Source organism: Crocuta crocuta, unplaced genomic scaffold, assembly GCF_008692635.1.
Source record: "Crocuta crocuta isolate KB4526 unplaced genomic scaffold, BGI_CrCroc_1.0 scaffold619, whole genome shotgun sequence".
Classification (NCBI taxonomy): Eukaryota; Metazoa; Chordata; class Mammalia; order Carnivora; family Hyaenidae; genus Crocuta; species Crocuta crocuta.
Window position 1 is genome coordinate 1307351 of NW_027533395.1, and position 11855 is coordinate 1319205.

General features: G+C 47.5%; 2 protein-coding genes and 1 long non-coding RNA gene across 10 annotated transcripts in view; 1 reads left to right on the plus strand and 2 right to left on the minus strand.

The window, feature by feature from the left end:
• The window catches only part of OGA (O-GlcNAcase), a 30084-nt gene extending 26105 nt beyond the window's left edge, over nucleotides 1-3979 (minus strand). The window contains exon 1 of the mRNA XM_077748464.1: nucleotides 3345-3979. Within this exon, the coding sequence (XP_077604590.1) occupies nucleotides 3345-3543 (199 nt within the window). The 5' untranslated portion in view covers nucleotides 3544-3979. The remainder of the gene's footprint in view (nucleotides 1-3344) is intronic.
• Nucleotides 3980-6144: 2165 nt separating this feature from the next.
• Nucleotides 6145-10427, plus strand: LOC144218493 (uncharacterized). 2 transcript variants are annotated; one of them, XR_013331175.1, is made up of 3 exons: nucleotides 6145-6361; nucleotides 7442-7574; nucleotides 10374-10427. It is a non-coding gene; the product is annotated as an uncharacterized LOC144218493 (long non-coding RNA). The 2 variants fall into 2 exon arrangements; XR_013331176.1 differs by lacking the exon at nucleotides 10374-10427 and adding an exon at nucleotides 9688-9751.
• The window catches only part of KCNIP2 (potassium voltage-gated channel interacting protein 2), a 19798-nt gene continuing 16562 nt past the window's right edge, over nucleotides 8620-11855 (minus strand). For 2 of the 7 annotated variants that reach the window (XM_077748418.1, XM_077748415.1), the window contains 7 exons: nucleotides 11722-11846; nucleotides 11258-11327; nucleotides 11029-11099; nucleotides 10789-10896; nucleotides 10499-10603; nucleotides 10307-10369; nucleotides 9783-9997 (listed from right to left, as the gene is read on the minus strand). In XM_077748418.1, the coding sequence (XP_077604544.1) occupies nucleotides 9950-9997; nucleotides 10307-10369; nucleotides 10499-10603; nucleotides 10789-10896; nucleotides 11029-11099; nucleotides 11258-11327; nucleotides 11722-11846 (590 nt within the window). In that variant the 3' untranslated portion in view covers nucleotides 9783-9949. Of the gene's footprint in view, nucleotides 10370-10484; nucleotides 10604-10788; nucleotides 10897-11028; nucleotides 11100-11257; nucleotides 11328-11721; nucleotides 11847-11855 lie in introns of all 7 variants that reach the window. The other 5 variants (XM_077748414.1, XM_077748412.1, XM_077748413.1 and 2 more) reach the window with 4 other exon arrangements.

The following is an 11855-nucleotide window of genomic DNA, read 5'->3' on the forward strand; positions in this document are numbered from 1 at the left end:
GGAGGCAGAAAGGGAGACAGAGGATCCTACGCAGGCTCCAGGCTCGGAGCTGTCAGCACAGAGCCCGCACTGGGCTCAAGCTCACCAAACCCTGAGATCATGACCTGAGCTGACTGAGCCACCCAGGGACCCCTAAACCTAACTTTTTTAAAGATCTCAATCTTACAACAGAGGAAGGGGAGGCAAAGTAATCCCAAACCGCTAATAATAATCACTACCTGTGAGAGGAGTTAAACTGCCTTTAAAGTGGGGGATTTAAAAATAGGGGGGAAAAAATCAGGAAAAGAATTAGAAAAGAATCTGATCGAACTGATTTTATGATCACCTGATTTTTTTTAAGTTCCTGATATAATAAAAGGGACCAAAAATGCCCTAAACTACATTCACAACAAACTCAACAGTGGAACTGGCCCAAAAAGGAAACTTTCAAGGAGTCTCAATTCCAGAGCAAAGGTTTGAACTGAAAATGCAATAATGTGACCTGCTCCACTGTCCCAGAAGGGAGGCAAAGCACTAGCAAGGCATAATGCAGGTAACAAACCAGCAGAGGAATGACTTAAGTCCTGGTATAAGCACCAAACTAGTATTTGCAGCTCTGTTGTATGCTAATCACACCTTACAACTTGCCTAACCTTTGTCACCTGTCTCAGTCTAATCACCTGCAACAGAGAATGACAACCTCTCAGGAGTACCACGAGGATGGTTAACATCTTATTATGAACATAAAATGCTATACACACACACATACCCACACACACACTACACGCACACAGTCTACTTAAGAGACCACCTAAAACTGAGTTTTCCGTAGTATATTAAACTCCAGTCTCTAGATACAATGGCTACTCTGCACCACAAACAAGGACAATGACAACCAAAGAAAAATTCATTACATACGATGTATGAAACTGCAGCACTTTCCATCAATAATTCAGTTACCCTCTTACAAGTAATTTAGGGGCACCTGTATGGCTTAGTGGGTTAAGTGTCTGACTCTGGCTCAGGTCATGATCTCACAGTTCGTGGATTCGAGCCCTACATCGGGCTCTATACTGACAACTCAGAGCCTGGAACCTGCTTTTGGATTCTAGGTCTCCCCCTTTCTCTGCCTCTCCCCCGCTCACGCTGTCTCTCTCAAATATAAACATTAAAAAAAATTTTTAAAACAAGTAATTTAAAACATTATGTAAGTTCTATACATCTTTACAGCTTTCCTACAACATTTAGCATTATTATTATTTTTCTCTTCAAGGAAAAGGCACTCAACACTCCTTTAGAGTTGCTTCAATACATTAAGAAACATTTTTATATCTTCAGAAGCCTTAACTTTGCTCTCTCAGTCAGATTCATGGTTTTGGTTAACTGGCACCACAAAGAGTAAGCAGTGCTATTACACAAGTTACGACCAACAAAGGTTTATGAGGTAAAGAAAAATTTTAAAAAGGAATCCTGCCAATACCTCCGTTACTTCCTTTCTTCATTCATTTTAGAAATACCAACTTAGAAGTACTTCTAAAAAAAATCAGGTGCTCAGTCACCAAGAAAAAAAAAAAAAGATATGGAGAGAGGAGGAACAATAGGTAACAGATGACTCTATTCTGAGTAGTTCCTTTTCAATACTATTCTGAAAAAACAAACCACCTTAAGCCACAACAAGCTTTTCTCCACAATTACTGAAGATGTAACAAAGCTTCCTCAGCCTCCCGTCTAGCTCTAAAATTTGTATATCCTCCAGCACTCCTCAACCCTCTACCCCAAGATCCCTGATGACAAAATACTTTTTCTAGAATCTCACTACACGCAAACAAGCCCAATAAATACACCAACAGATTAAGCCACACAGAGCAATCATGCTTTCACAAAAAGACTCCAAATAAATAGGTTAAATAGCTTTCCATTCTATCTTCCCCAAAATCCTACAAGACCTTAACTTTGTGAAACTGTTTCACTCCTTACTGTAGCTACATATTAGTCTGTTCTCTCCTACAATTAAACTTTATCTAAAATACCACAACCACAGGCGCCTGAGTGGCTCAGTTGGCTAAGCAAGGACTTCAGCTCAGGTCATGATCTCTCGTGGTTTGTGGGTTCCAGTCCCGCATCAGGCTCTGTGCTGACAGCTCAGAGCCTGGAGCCTGCTTAGGATTCTGTGTCTCCCTCTCTCTGCCTCTCCCCCCACTCCTGCTGTTTCTGTCTCAATAATAAAATAAAAACATTAAAAAAAGTTTTTTAAAAATACAACCATGACCCACCCTTCAAATGAACAGTATGTATGCTAACAATATTGGGAAAGCTGAAGCTCTCAACCTATAGGGTAATCTTTCTACTTCTCCATACCTTTTTGGTCTCTTATAGCAGCTACTTTTTATACTGTTACTCCTCCATTACATATGGGAAAAAACTAATATAGCAAACAGCTAGGAAACTCTAAAGTAGGCCAAAAGACTTAAGAAAATTAAAATACACACTGTACTCAAGGAAAGAGCAGTAAGACAACTGACCCATGCTTTCCACAGAATTCTTGGTCGAATATCTATTCACTATATTCATAAACTGTGATACAATCATCAGGTTATTTTCCCCAACGACATACATACATACATACATCCAGCATTTTAATGGGAAGTGAGAAAGTCAAAGGGCATTTTTAAACCTCTACTGCAGTTCCTAAATTAACATTCTGTATCCCTGATACTATCCCAATCAAAGCTTCATCCCCTAGAGCCAAAGCACAGCAGCTGCCAAAGGACAATTTTCTAGGCTGCAAAAGATTCTTCGAAGGGTGGGAGGCGGGGACTGACCACCAATAAAAAAGAAAAAAGAAAAGAAAGAAAGAAAAGAGAAACTATGCAAAGGGTTAATTTGTAAAATCATAGCTCGACTGCGCCTCTCTTCGCTCCCGGAGTACAACAAGCACATTCGTGTGGGTATGTTGTTCCCCACCCCCACCCCCCACGGCGTGAGGACAGCAGGACTATACAGGTTTTTCCATTTTAACACAGACCACCCTAGGAGACAAGATCCCAAGGTACAGAGACTTGCAACTCAGAGCCTAACACCAGGCTCCAAACTACCGCCTCCGCAGGAGCGGGCCTGGCTCCAGCCCAAGGCGGGTGGGGTCAGGCATGTTAACAGCCAGAGGGGAATTCAACGCTGCATAACGTGGGACTTGCCCACCGTCTCGCCTCTCCCCTCTTCTAAACCGGATCAAGTTTCAGGGCCAAAATAGTGACACCTTTTTAGAGCCTCCCAAAGCACCCCCCCCACGCGAGGAGAGAACGTGTTAGTACTAGGACGGAACGGGAGGGAGGACGTTCTCGCCCACCCCGCGCGAGAGCGCTCACCTTCCACTACGCCACATAGGAACCTCCGAGCCCCTCCTGCCGCCCCGGCCACCGCTGCTCCCCCGGCCCCGGCTGGGTTGTCTTCTCCGGGGGCCGGAGCTGCTGGCGGCTCCAACGATGCCCCCGCGGAAGCGGCAGGGGTGGAGTTGAGCTCGCTCTCCCGCTCCTCCAGCGCCGCCTGCCCCTCCTTCTGCACCATCCTCCTGCCCCCGGCCGCCGCCACCTCTGCGGGTCCTCCTCGGCCTCCGTCCGTTGGGCCGCCGGCCCGGAGCCCTGGAAAGGGCCTCGGCTCCAAGCGCGCGCCCTTCGTGTTCCTTCCCTTCCCCCTCGGCCCTGCCCCCTCCCTTCCGCAGGGACCCGAATGCCCGGATGAGAAGGGCGGCGGCACCGGCGCGAGCCCTTTGTCAGCCGCTGCCTCAGCCTAAGCTGCGGAGCCGGAAGCCTAAGCGGAGGGCGAGGCCACGACCTCTCGTTCTCTGGAGGTAGATAGCCAAACCTCCTTTTCTTCGTCGCAGTTAGCCTCTGCTACCTCCCGATAACCTTAGTTCTTCCGCTGTTTCCCCCTCAAAACCCGTAGGTCTCCACCACCGCTGCCTCTACCGCCTGCTTCCTGTTTATCCGCACTGCGCCTGCGCCGGAGACCGGCTCAGACCGGTCCCCTCAGCCCGACTACCCCTCCTTCTTTTGGGCCAGCCTATTGAGCTTCATTCGATAGGGGGAAATAGAACAGAGGAGACGCGAAAAACGGAAAGTCATGAAGGCGATGGAATGTACCATTTGTGCTCACCACCCTCTAGGACAAGGCAGGCGCTCTGGAACGAACCATTACCCCTCCTGAAGAAGGGGAGTATGGGAGGAGGCTGCAACCGGTTAGGGCAATAGGGAAGGGGGGTGAAAAAGAGAGGTGTTTACTCTCTCAATGCGCAGGCGCGGGAACGAAACCTCTAGTTCTTAAAGAGATAGGAAGAAACTGACCTATTTTCTACTGAGATTCTTCTAATAGGTTGGCTCATTACATCATCCAGACCCAGGATCGGTTCTGTGAAGACAACATTCCAAGGGGCTCAGCTTACTCCTCTGCCTTGAATCATTTTCCCCTACCCCCAGCTAGGCGCTAACCCGTTTTAAAAATTAAGCCTTTCGTTCATTCCTTCGTTCAGCGGACACCAGTTGAGCTTGCCTCTGGGGTCACTATGAGCTCACAGTATGGCGGTGGAGACAAGCAAGTACATACACAGTGCCCACACGGTGTACCCAAATGTTACGGGACCCCAGAGGAGGGACTGACTTATTCCTCCTTTGAAGAGAGGTGGCAGCCATGGCTTCGCTTTTGAGCTGGAACGTAAAGGATGAATAGGAGCTAGAGCTGGGGAGAAGCAAAGAGAGCACTCCAGCCTTATGGAACAGAGTACAAGTGTAGCGAGGGTTGAAAGGGCCTGGCATCTTTGGGAATGGAGAATGTGAACTGTGTCTTAGGGAGAAGTGAGATCCCTTAAACCTTAGCATAAACATAGTTTCCTTAAGGAATCCTTCCCTCAGCCGTAGATGGGCTTGGGTCCCCTTGCTGCTGTTTGTGCTCAGAGCTCCATGTAGCCCTGTCATAACGCACTATTTACATTTATGTGGGTTGAGAGATCTGTCTCAGCTTGCGAAGTATGAAATGAGCATCTCACACTCATTCTGATCATTCAGACAGTACTGTCCATCTTACATTTCGATCTCATATTCAATTCCTTCAACAGTAGCCCAACCTGCAGCTCCTCAGTCACACATAGTCCCTCTTCTTTTTAGTCCTAGAGCGTTGGGATGGGGGTTAGAAGCAAACATTTTCATAGATATTGTGGCCCCTTGGAGGATTTGGGGTTAAATCCCCTTTCCAAATCTGCACCTCTCAAACTTGAAGGAAAGTTCTCGGTACACACTCTCCAAACCACACCACTACCCTCTAGTACCTACAGCAGGAACCAGAGGTTAGTAGGCCTATGGTAAATACCTGTGGAATGAATGAGAGAGGGCCCTGCACTCACAGTTTAAATTCTGGTTAGAGAAACATACAATAACAAATTTAGTACATACACAGGAACTCAATTTGTAAGAAGTGCTATGAAGAGAGGAAATCGAGTGATGTGATAGAGTAACCATAGCAAGGAAAGGCTACTTCCAATGGAAGAATAAGTAGCAATCTATGATTGAGCCATGAGAGTGGCTTGGCCTAGGGAATAGCAGTGGAGACGTAGAGCAGTGGTGCACCTTTGGTGGTGGAATTGGTAATTGATTAAAGGAGTAGAGGGAGGGGGCACCTGCCTGACTCAGTTGGTAGAGCCTGGGAGTCATGAGTTCAAGCCCCATGTTGGGCATACAGATTACTTAAAAAAATAAAAAAGAGAAAAAATTTAAAAATTTAAATTAAAAAAAAAGGAGTAGAGGAAGAGGAAGAAATGAAGACTACTAAATTTTATTATTTTTAAAAATATTTTTAATGTTTATTTTTGAGCAAGATAGAGAGACAGAGTGCTAGCAGGGGAGGGACAGAGAGGGAGACACAGAATCTGAAGTGGGCTCCAGGCTCTGAGCTATCAGCACAGAGCTTGGTACAGGGCTCGAATTCCTGAACCACAAGATCATGACCTGAGCCAAAGTCAGACACTTAACCAACTGAGCCACCCAGGTGCTCCAAGACTACTAAATTTTAACCTGAGCAACTAGGTAGATGGTGTCATTTATTAAGATGGGGAAGGCTGAGAAAACATGAATCAAAGTTCCATTTTGAACATGTTAAGTTTGACCATTACAGGTCCACATGAATATGTCAGTTGAATATATGGCTCTTGAAGCTCAGAAGAGGATTCTGGGGATATAAACTTAGAAGTCATCTGCATATAAATGGCATTTAATGCCAAAAGATTGGATGTGATTTGGAGAAGAGACTCCGGTCTGAGCTATGGGGCTCAACGTTTAGAATTCCAGTTGAGAAGGAGGAGTCTGCAAGTGGGTGCTGAGAAGCAGTGGCCAAAAAGGTAAGAGCAAAACCAGGAGAGTATGAAATACAAGAAGGCATGAAAGGAATGTTTTTTTGTTTTGTTTTGTTTTGTTTTGTTTTTTGAGACAGAAGGAGCATGAGTGAGGGAGGGACAGAGAGATAGGGAGACACAGAATCCAAAGCAGGCTCCAGGATCTGAGCTGTCAGCACAGAGCCAGACAGAGGGCATAAACTCACAGAGGGTGAGATCATGACCTGAGCCGAAGTCAGACGTTTAACCAACTGAGCCACCCAAGCACCCCATGAAAGGAGTATTCTGAGATGGAGCAGATGACAACATCAGAATCCAACCAGGGGCCATAAAAAAATGATCAGACTGCCAACCTGCTGAGTTTTTTGGGACCCATTTATGTGTCTTGGGTCTGGGACACCTCTCACCTCACTCAGCCTCAAGACTTCAACTTCCTTTAAACTTGAATCTACCCTAGAACATAGAGACCATCTCTATACCTAACCGAGATGTATACACACACTCACCATACTCATTAAGCCAATCATATGATCACTTATACAATTGTATATATAATTATACCTATTACATGCTAGGCCTCAAGGATAGGATCATTGGCGGTGGGGCAAGAAAACTTAGTCTAGGTCCTCAAGGAGTCCTCAGGAGTTTCTGTCAAATAAGATAAATAATACTCAAATAAATATATGGTAACAAACTGAGAAGTGCCATGAAGGAAAAGTGTAGCGTCCCCTGAGAGCCTGTCACAGTGTCACTTTGTTTAGACTATGTGTGATATGCATCGCATCCATCTTGCACTCAAAGATCTTTACTACATCCCAAAGCCACCGGGGACAGAGACGTGGGAGACTGGGTCTAGTCTCAATCCTCCTATAAACTCACTAGGTGACCTTGAGCAGGTCATCTCCCCCCTTTGGGCCTTTCTCCTTTCCTGTATAATGGAAGGCTAGGAAAAAAACTAGACCATAGGTTCTTACCTCCAGGTCCACGGACAAGTTTCAGGGATACAAAAATGTGTGCATGTTTTTTTCTTTCCGGAAGTGGACCCCAAACTTTCATCAGATCTATGTCTCCACTGCTATTCCCTAGGCCAAGCCACTCTCATGGTTCATCAGATCTTTCAGAGGGGCTGTGACCCAAAGAAATCCAAGGACTTATGGAGCAAATAGTTATGTGATAATGTGAGCAGGAAACACAGATGACAAAATGATGAATTCTGGAAGTAAGTTTTCCTTTCTTGAACACCATACTCCTCCCTTTCCCTTGTCAGTGTGCACAGTGATGGAAGAGAAGGCCTGATCCCCCTTCTATGGAAGGTGAAGCTTAATCACCACGTACTGCTGCCCCAGCGAAAGGATAGGAGGAAGCTACCACTGGTGGCCCCTCGCCAGGAACAAAGCAAGGCCTCCATTCCACACAGGAAGTCTCTATTCCCCTTTGTGTCATTTGCTCCATGGTGACCTGGGTCCACCCCATATGATCCCTCATCATTCCTGGCTGGAGTATAAACACAAACACATGTCCATATTGGAGGCAAGGTTAGGATGTTTACACAAAGGAACTCTCATTAGAAACTAAAGGGAATCCCCCCTCAAAAGAAAGCACACCGAGGGGTGCCTGAGTGGCTCAGAAAGTGGCTCCCTCTTTCTCTGCCCCTCTGCTGCTCTGTCTCTCTCAAAATAAATAAAAACTTTAAAAGATTTAAAAAATAAAAAATTTAAAAGAAAGCATTTTGAGACTAACTAAAATGTCTGTAAATTAGAAGTTCTTTTTAAGAATTTAAGTTTATTTATTTTGAGAGAGAGAGTGAGCAGGAGAGGGTAAGGGAGAGAGAATTCCAAGCAGGCTCTGCACTGTCAGCACAGAGCCCGACGTGGGGCTCAATCTCACGAACCCTGAGATCATGACCTGAGCTGAAATCAAGAGCCGGATGCTTAACCAACTAAGCCACCCAGGCGCCCCTGTAAATTAGAAATTCTTGATTCAATTTGTAAGAATGTCTAGTCAAAAGACAGCTGGCTTGGCAATTGTCTTCAGGGCATTAATATCCTGTCTCTCGTTTCCCCTATGGATGTGGGAGAGAGATTCACATGGGGACCTCTCTGAGGTCAGGTGGGTTGCCAACACTTCCAGAACCTGTATCTCAATTTTCTGCCATGCGTTGGCCATACTATGGGAAAGAGAGGGATCTAAAAGGCTACAGGTGCAGAGGTCAGGGTTGTGAGGTAGGGGTGGAGTGGGAGGGACAAAAAGGCAGAGACAGCAGCCTGTGCATAGCCATTGTGTTTTATTGGATCTGGTATAGTTTTTATTTTACAAAATATACAGAGGAGCCAAAAATGCAAAGCAGTCAACAATGTTCTGATGGGAAAGGGACCTCCCTTAGGGCCCTTACCCTCAGATCCTGACTGACTGGGAGGGTGAGCTAAATGGAACGAGCAAGTATATTAAAGGGTGGCAGCATGGCAAGAGTTGTCCCTGCCTTCTAAGTGTGTTCAGGGGGCATCTCTGGGTAGACTGAATAGAGCAAGAGGAGACCCCAAGTAGGAACTGAGGAGGTTACATGGGGGGTTAGAATAGAGCCTAGGTAGAGCCAAGATTCTAGTGAATGCCCCACACTGGTTTCAGATGGTCTACCGGCCTCCCTCCTTCCCCTTTCTTCTAAGGCATCCACTGGATGGTCCCTGACTTACTCCATGCCTCCAAGTCTAGAATAAATGGCAAATGAAAACTTAAGTGGCAGCCATCAGAGGGTAGGCTGAAACTCTGTCAGGAATCAGCTGGGACATCTCCCACCCATATTCCCCTGCTGCTGCCACCACCCCTACAAACAGGAAGGAAGGAGAGAAAGGAATTCCAGGGATGAGCCAGATATCAGGATCCCAAGCTCTCCTGGGATACTGAGGAGAGTATGGACATTTCTGGGGCATTCCCAAGGAGACAGAGTCTTCTGAAGAGCCTGGAAACTCATATTTTGATATCCTGGGGTGGCAGACCTCTGGAGCTTAGACCTACAGTCTGGCATGCCTGAGGTGTTACCGACCATCTCCAGGCCCTTCTGTACTCTATCCCAGCCACCTATGACCTAACCGCCCAGCTCAGGCCTAAGATTTCTCCCCCTACATTCTTGTCTCCCTCCAAAAGGTTCTCAAAGGCCCTGGTCTGACAGGCTAGTCAGTGCCATTGACAGAGCAGCCTTTCTGAGAAGGAAATCTTAGAGGAAATGCATATGAGATCAGGGATAGGGGAAGCACCATAGCAGGAGACATTCTGTCTAGTGTTGTAGTTTCTAGAGTAGGGATGGAAGGTGGAGAACCACTTATTTCTTATAACAGGGGTACCCTCAGCACTGAGTGTCAGCCAGGAAGGGGGCAGGAGCTGTTGGGAGTTGAGAACACCTCACAGGTACATTCCACCCACTCCCTGGCCCCTTTAGCTCCAGCAGTCGGGACACTGAATCCCCAGGCTCTTGGATCCCTATAGCCCCCCGGGCAGGGCTAGGATGAGGACAGACCTGGGAAGAGAAGGGTGAGTTCCACCTAGACTAGGGCTAGAGCATGGTCCCCCCCAGGACAACTGACCCCCTCTCCTGGGGAGCTAGATGACATTGTCAAAGAGCTGCATGGACCTCATGATGTTCTCATCCTGTAGCCATGACATGAGAGAAGCAGATTGGAGAGAGAGAGAGAGAAAAAAATTAAAAAAGCTTATCAGAGACACAGAAAGGGGCATTCATTCTGAAATGGGAACATTCAGAGACAGAGGCAGCAAGGAAGGAGACACCCAGAGAGACTTGAAGTAGGGAAGGAGCAGGCCTCCCAGAGTTGTGAAGAAATAGGACTCGAGTGTGGGCAAGTGAGGGAGACGATAATCTGCCCAAAGGAGCTTTCTCCTACATTGCTGAATCAGACCCGGAGTCCAGACCAGGGAAATATGGAGGGCAGGGGCTTGTACCTTCTGGCAAGACTCAATGAATTCCTCAATGGTCACCACGCCATCCTTGTTCCTGTCCATCTTCTAGAAAAAGAGAGAGATAACAGGAGGGATGACAAGAGAGACGCAGGCAGAACTCGGGTAAGTTCCCTGCTAGCACCCTGTCTCCTTCCCTTGACTCCAGGACCCTCCAGCCTACCCAGTCCCAGGCACCTGGAAGAAGCTCTCCACATGCTCCCTTGGGGCCTCCTCTCGGAGTGCAGGATACGTATACTTGCCCATCATGTCATAGATAGATTTCATGATATCAAGCATTTCCTGTCAGGCCAAGAGAGAAAAGGATCCTTCCTCAGAGCCTCCAGCCTCCAAATCAGGAAGACTAGAGCCCAGGGCAGATCTTCCCCCTCGCTGGTGATGCACATGTGGGTCACATTTTCCTCCTAAGGGCCCTTTGAACCTCCCCTCACACACAGAAGCTCTCCAACTCTTCAGCTGCCCCACACCTCCTTGGTGATGCAGCCATCTTTGTTGAGGTCATACAGATTGAAGGCCCAGTTTAGCCTGTCATCTATGGTTCCCCGAAGAATCACCGACAGACCAGCCACGAAATCCTGGGAAGGAGAGAGGGGGGAACTGGTTCTTCAGATACCCTTACCCCAATCCCCTTCTCTGGGTTTGGCCTGTGGATCTTGGCCCTGAAGCCCCAGGAAACAGGCCTCCCTGGCCCACCACCTCCAGCTCACCTCAAAACTGACAGAGCCATCATGGTTGGTGTCAAAGGCATTGAAGAGAAAAGTGGCATATGTGCTGGAGTCTGTAGGGTAAGCGTGGATAAGCTTGACTTTCACACAGGAAAGGATTTCCTACCCCAAACCGCCCTTTATCATTTGGCATTCCCAGCCCTTCCAGAACCCTCTCCCCAACTCAGCCTAGAGATGGGCAGCTCCTTCCGCTCAGGCCTTGTCCCCTCACCTCCTTGAGGAAAGAACTGAGAGTAAATCTGCTTGAAGTTCTCCTCATTGACAATTCCGCTGGGACATTCCTGGGGGAGTAGGTGAGTTAAAAACCAGGCTGAAAGCAGAAACAAACCCCCCTTCCACTCACCATCACCTACTCTATCCCAGAGACTCCCAGAGAAGGAAAATCTTCCTGTCTCCAGGGAGCTCACCATCTAGTTCTTTTAAGAAAGGCAAGACTTCTCAGCACACTGAGTTTTAAAAAACACAAAACAAGCCAGCTGGCCAGGCTACAGGCTCCGCCTCATCTCAAATCTGCCAGAACTTCCTGCTAGAAGTTTGGTCTGTGGGGAAGAGGGGCCCCTCCTCTTCCTTCTCACACCCCTAAAAGCATCCAGGCCAATCTTTCCAGCGAGGTACCGGATAGGCCCCGCCTCCTTGCCACACCCCTCACCCTGTGGGGCCTGGCTTTGCACTCACATTCTTGAAGCCCCGGTACAGGACCTGCAACTCCTTGCGTGTGAACTTGGTTTGCTCCTGCAGCTGCTCCAGACCCTCCGGCCGGTGACACACGGTGGACAGTTCAAACTCATCCTCCACGCTGTCTGTGGGTG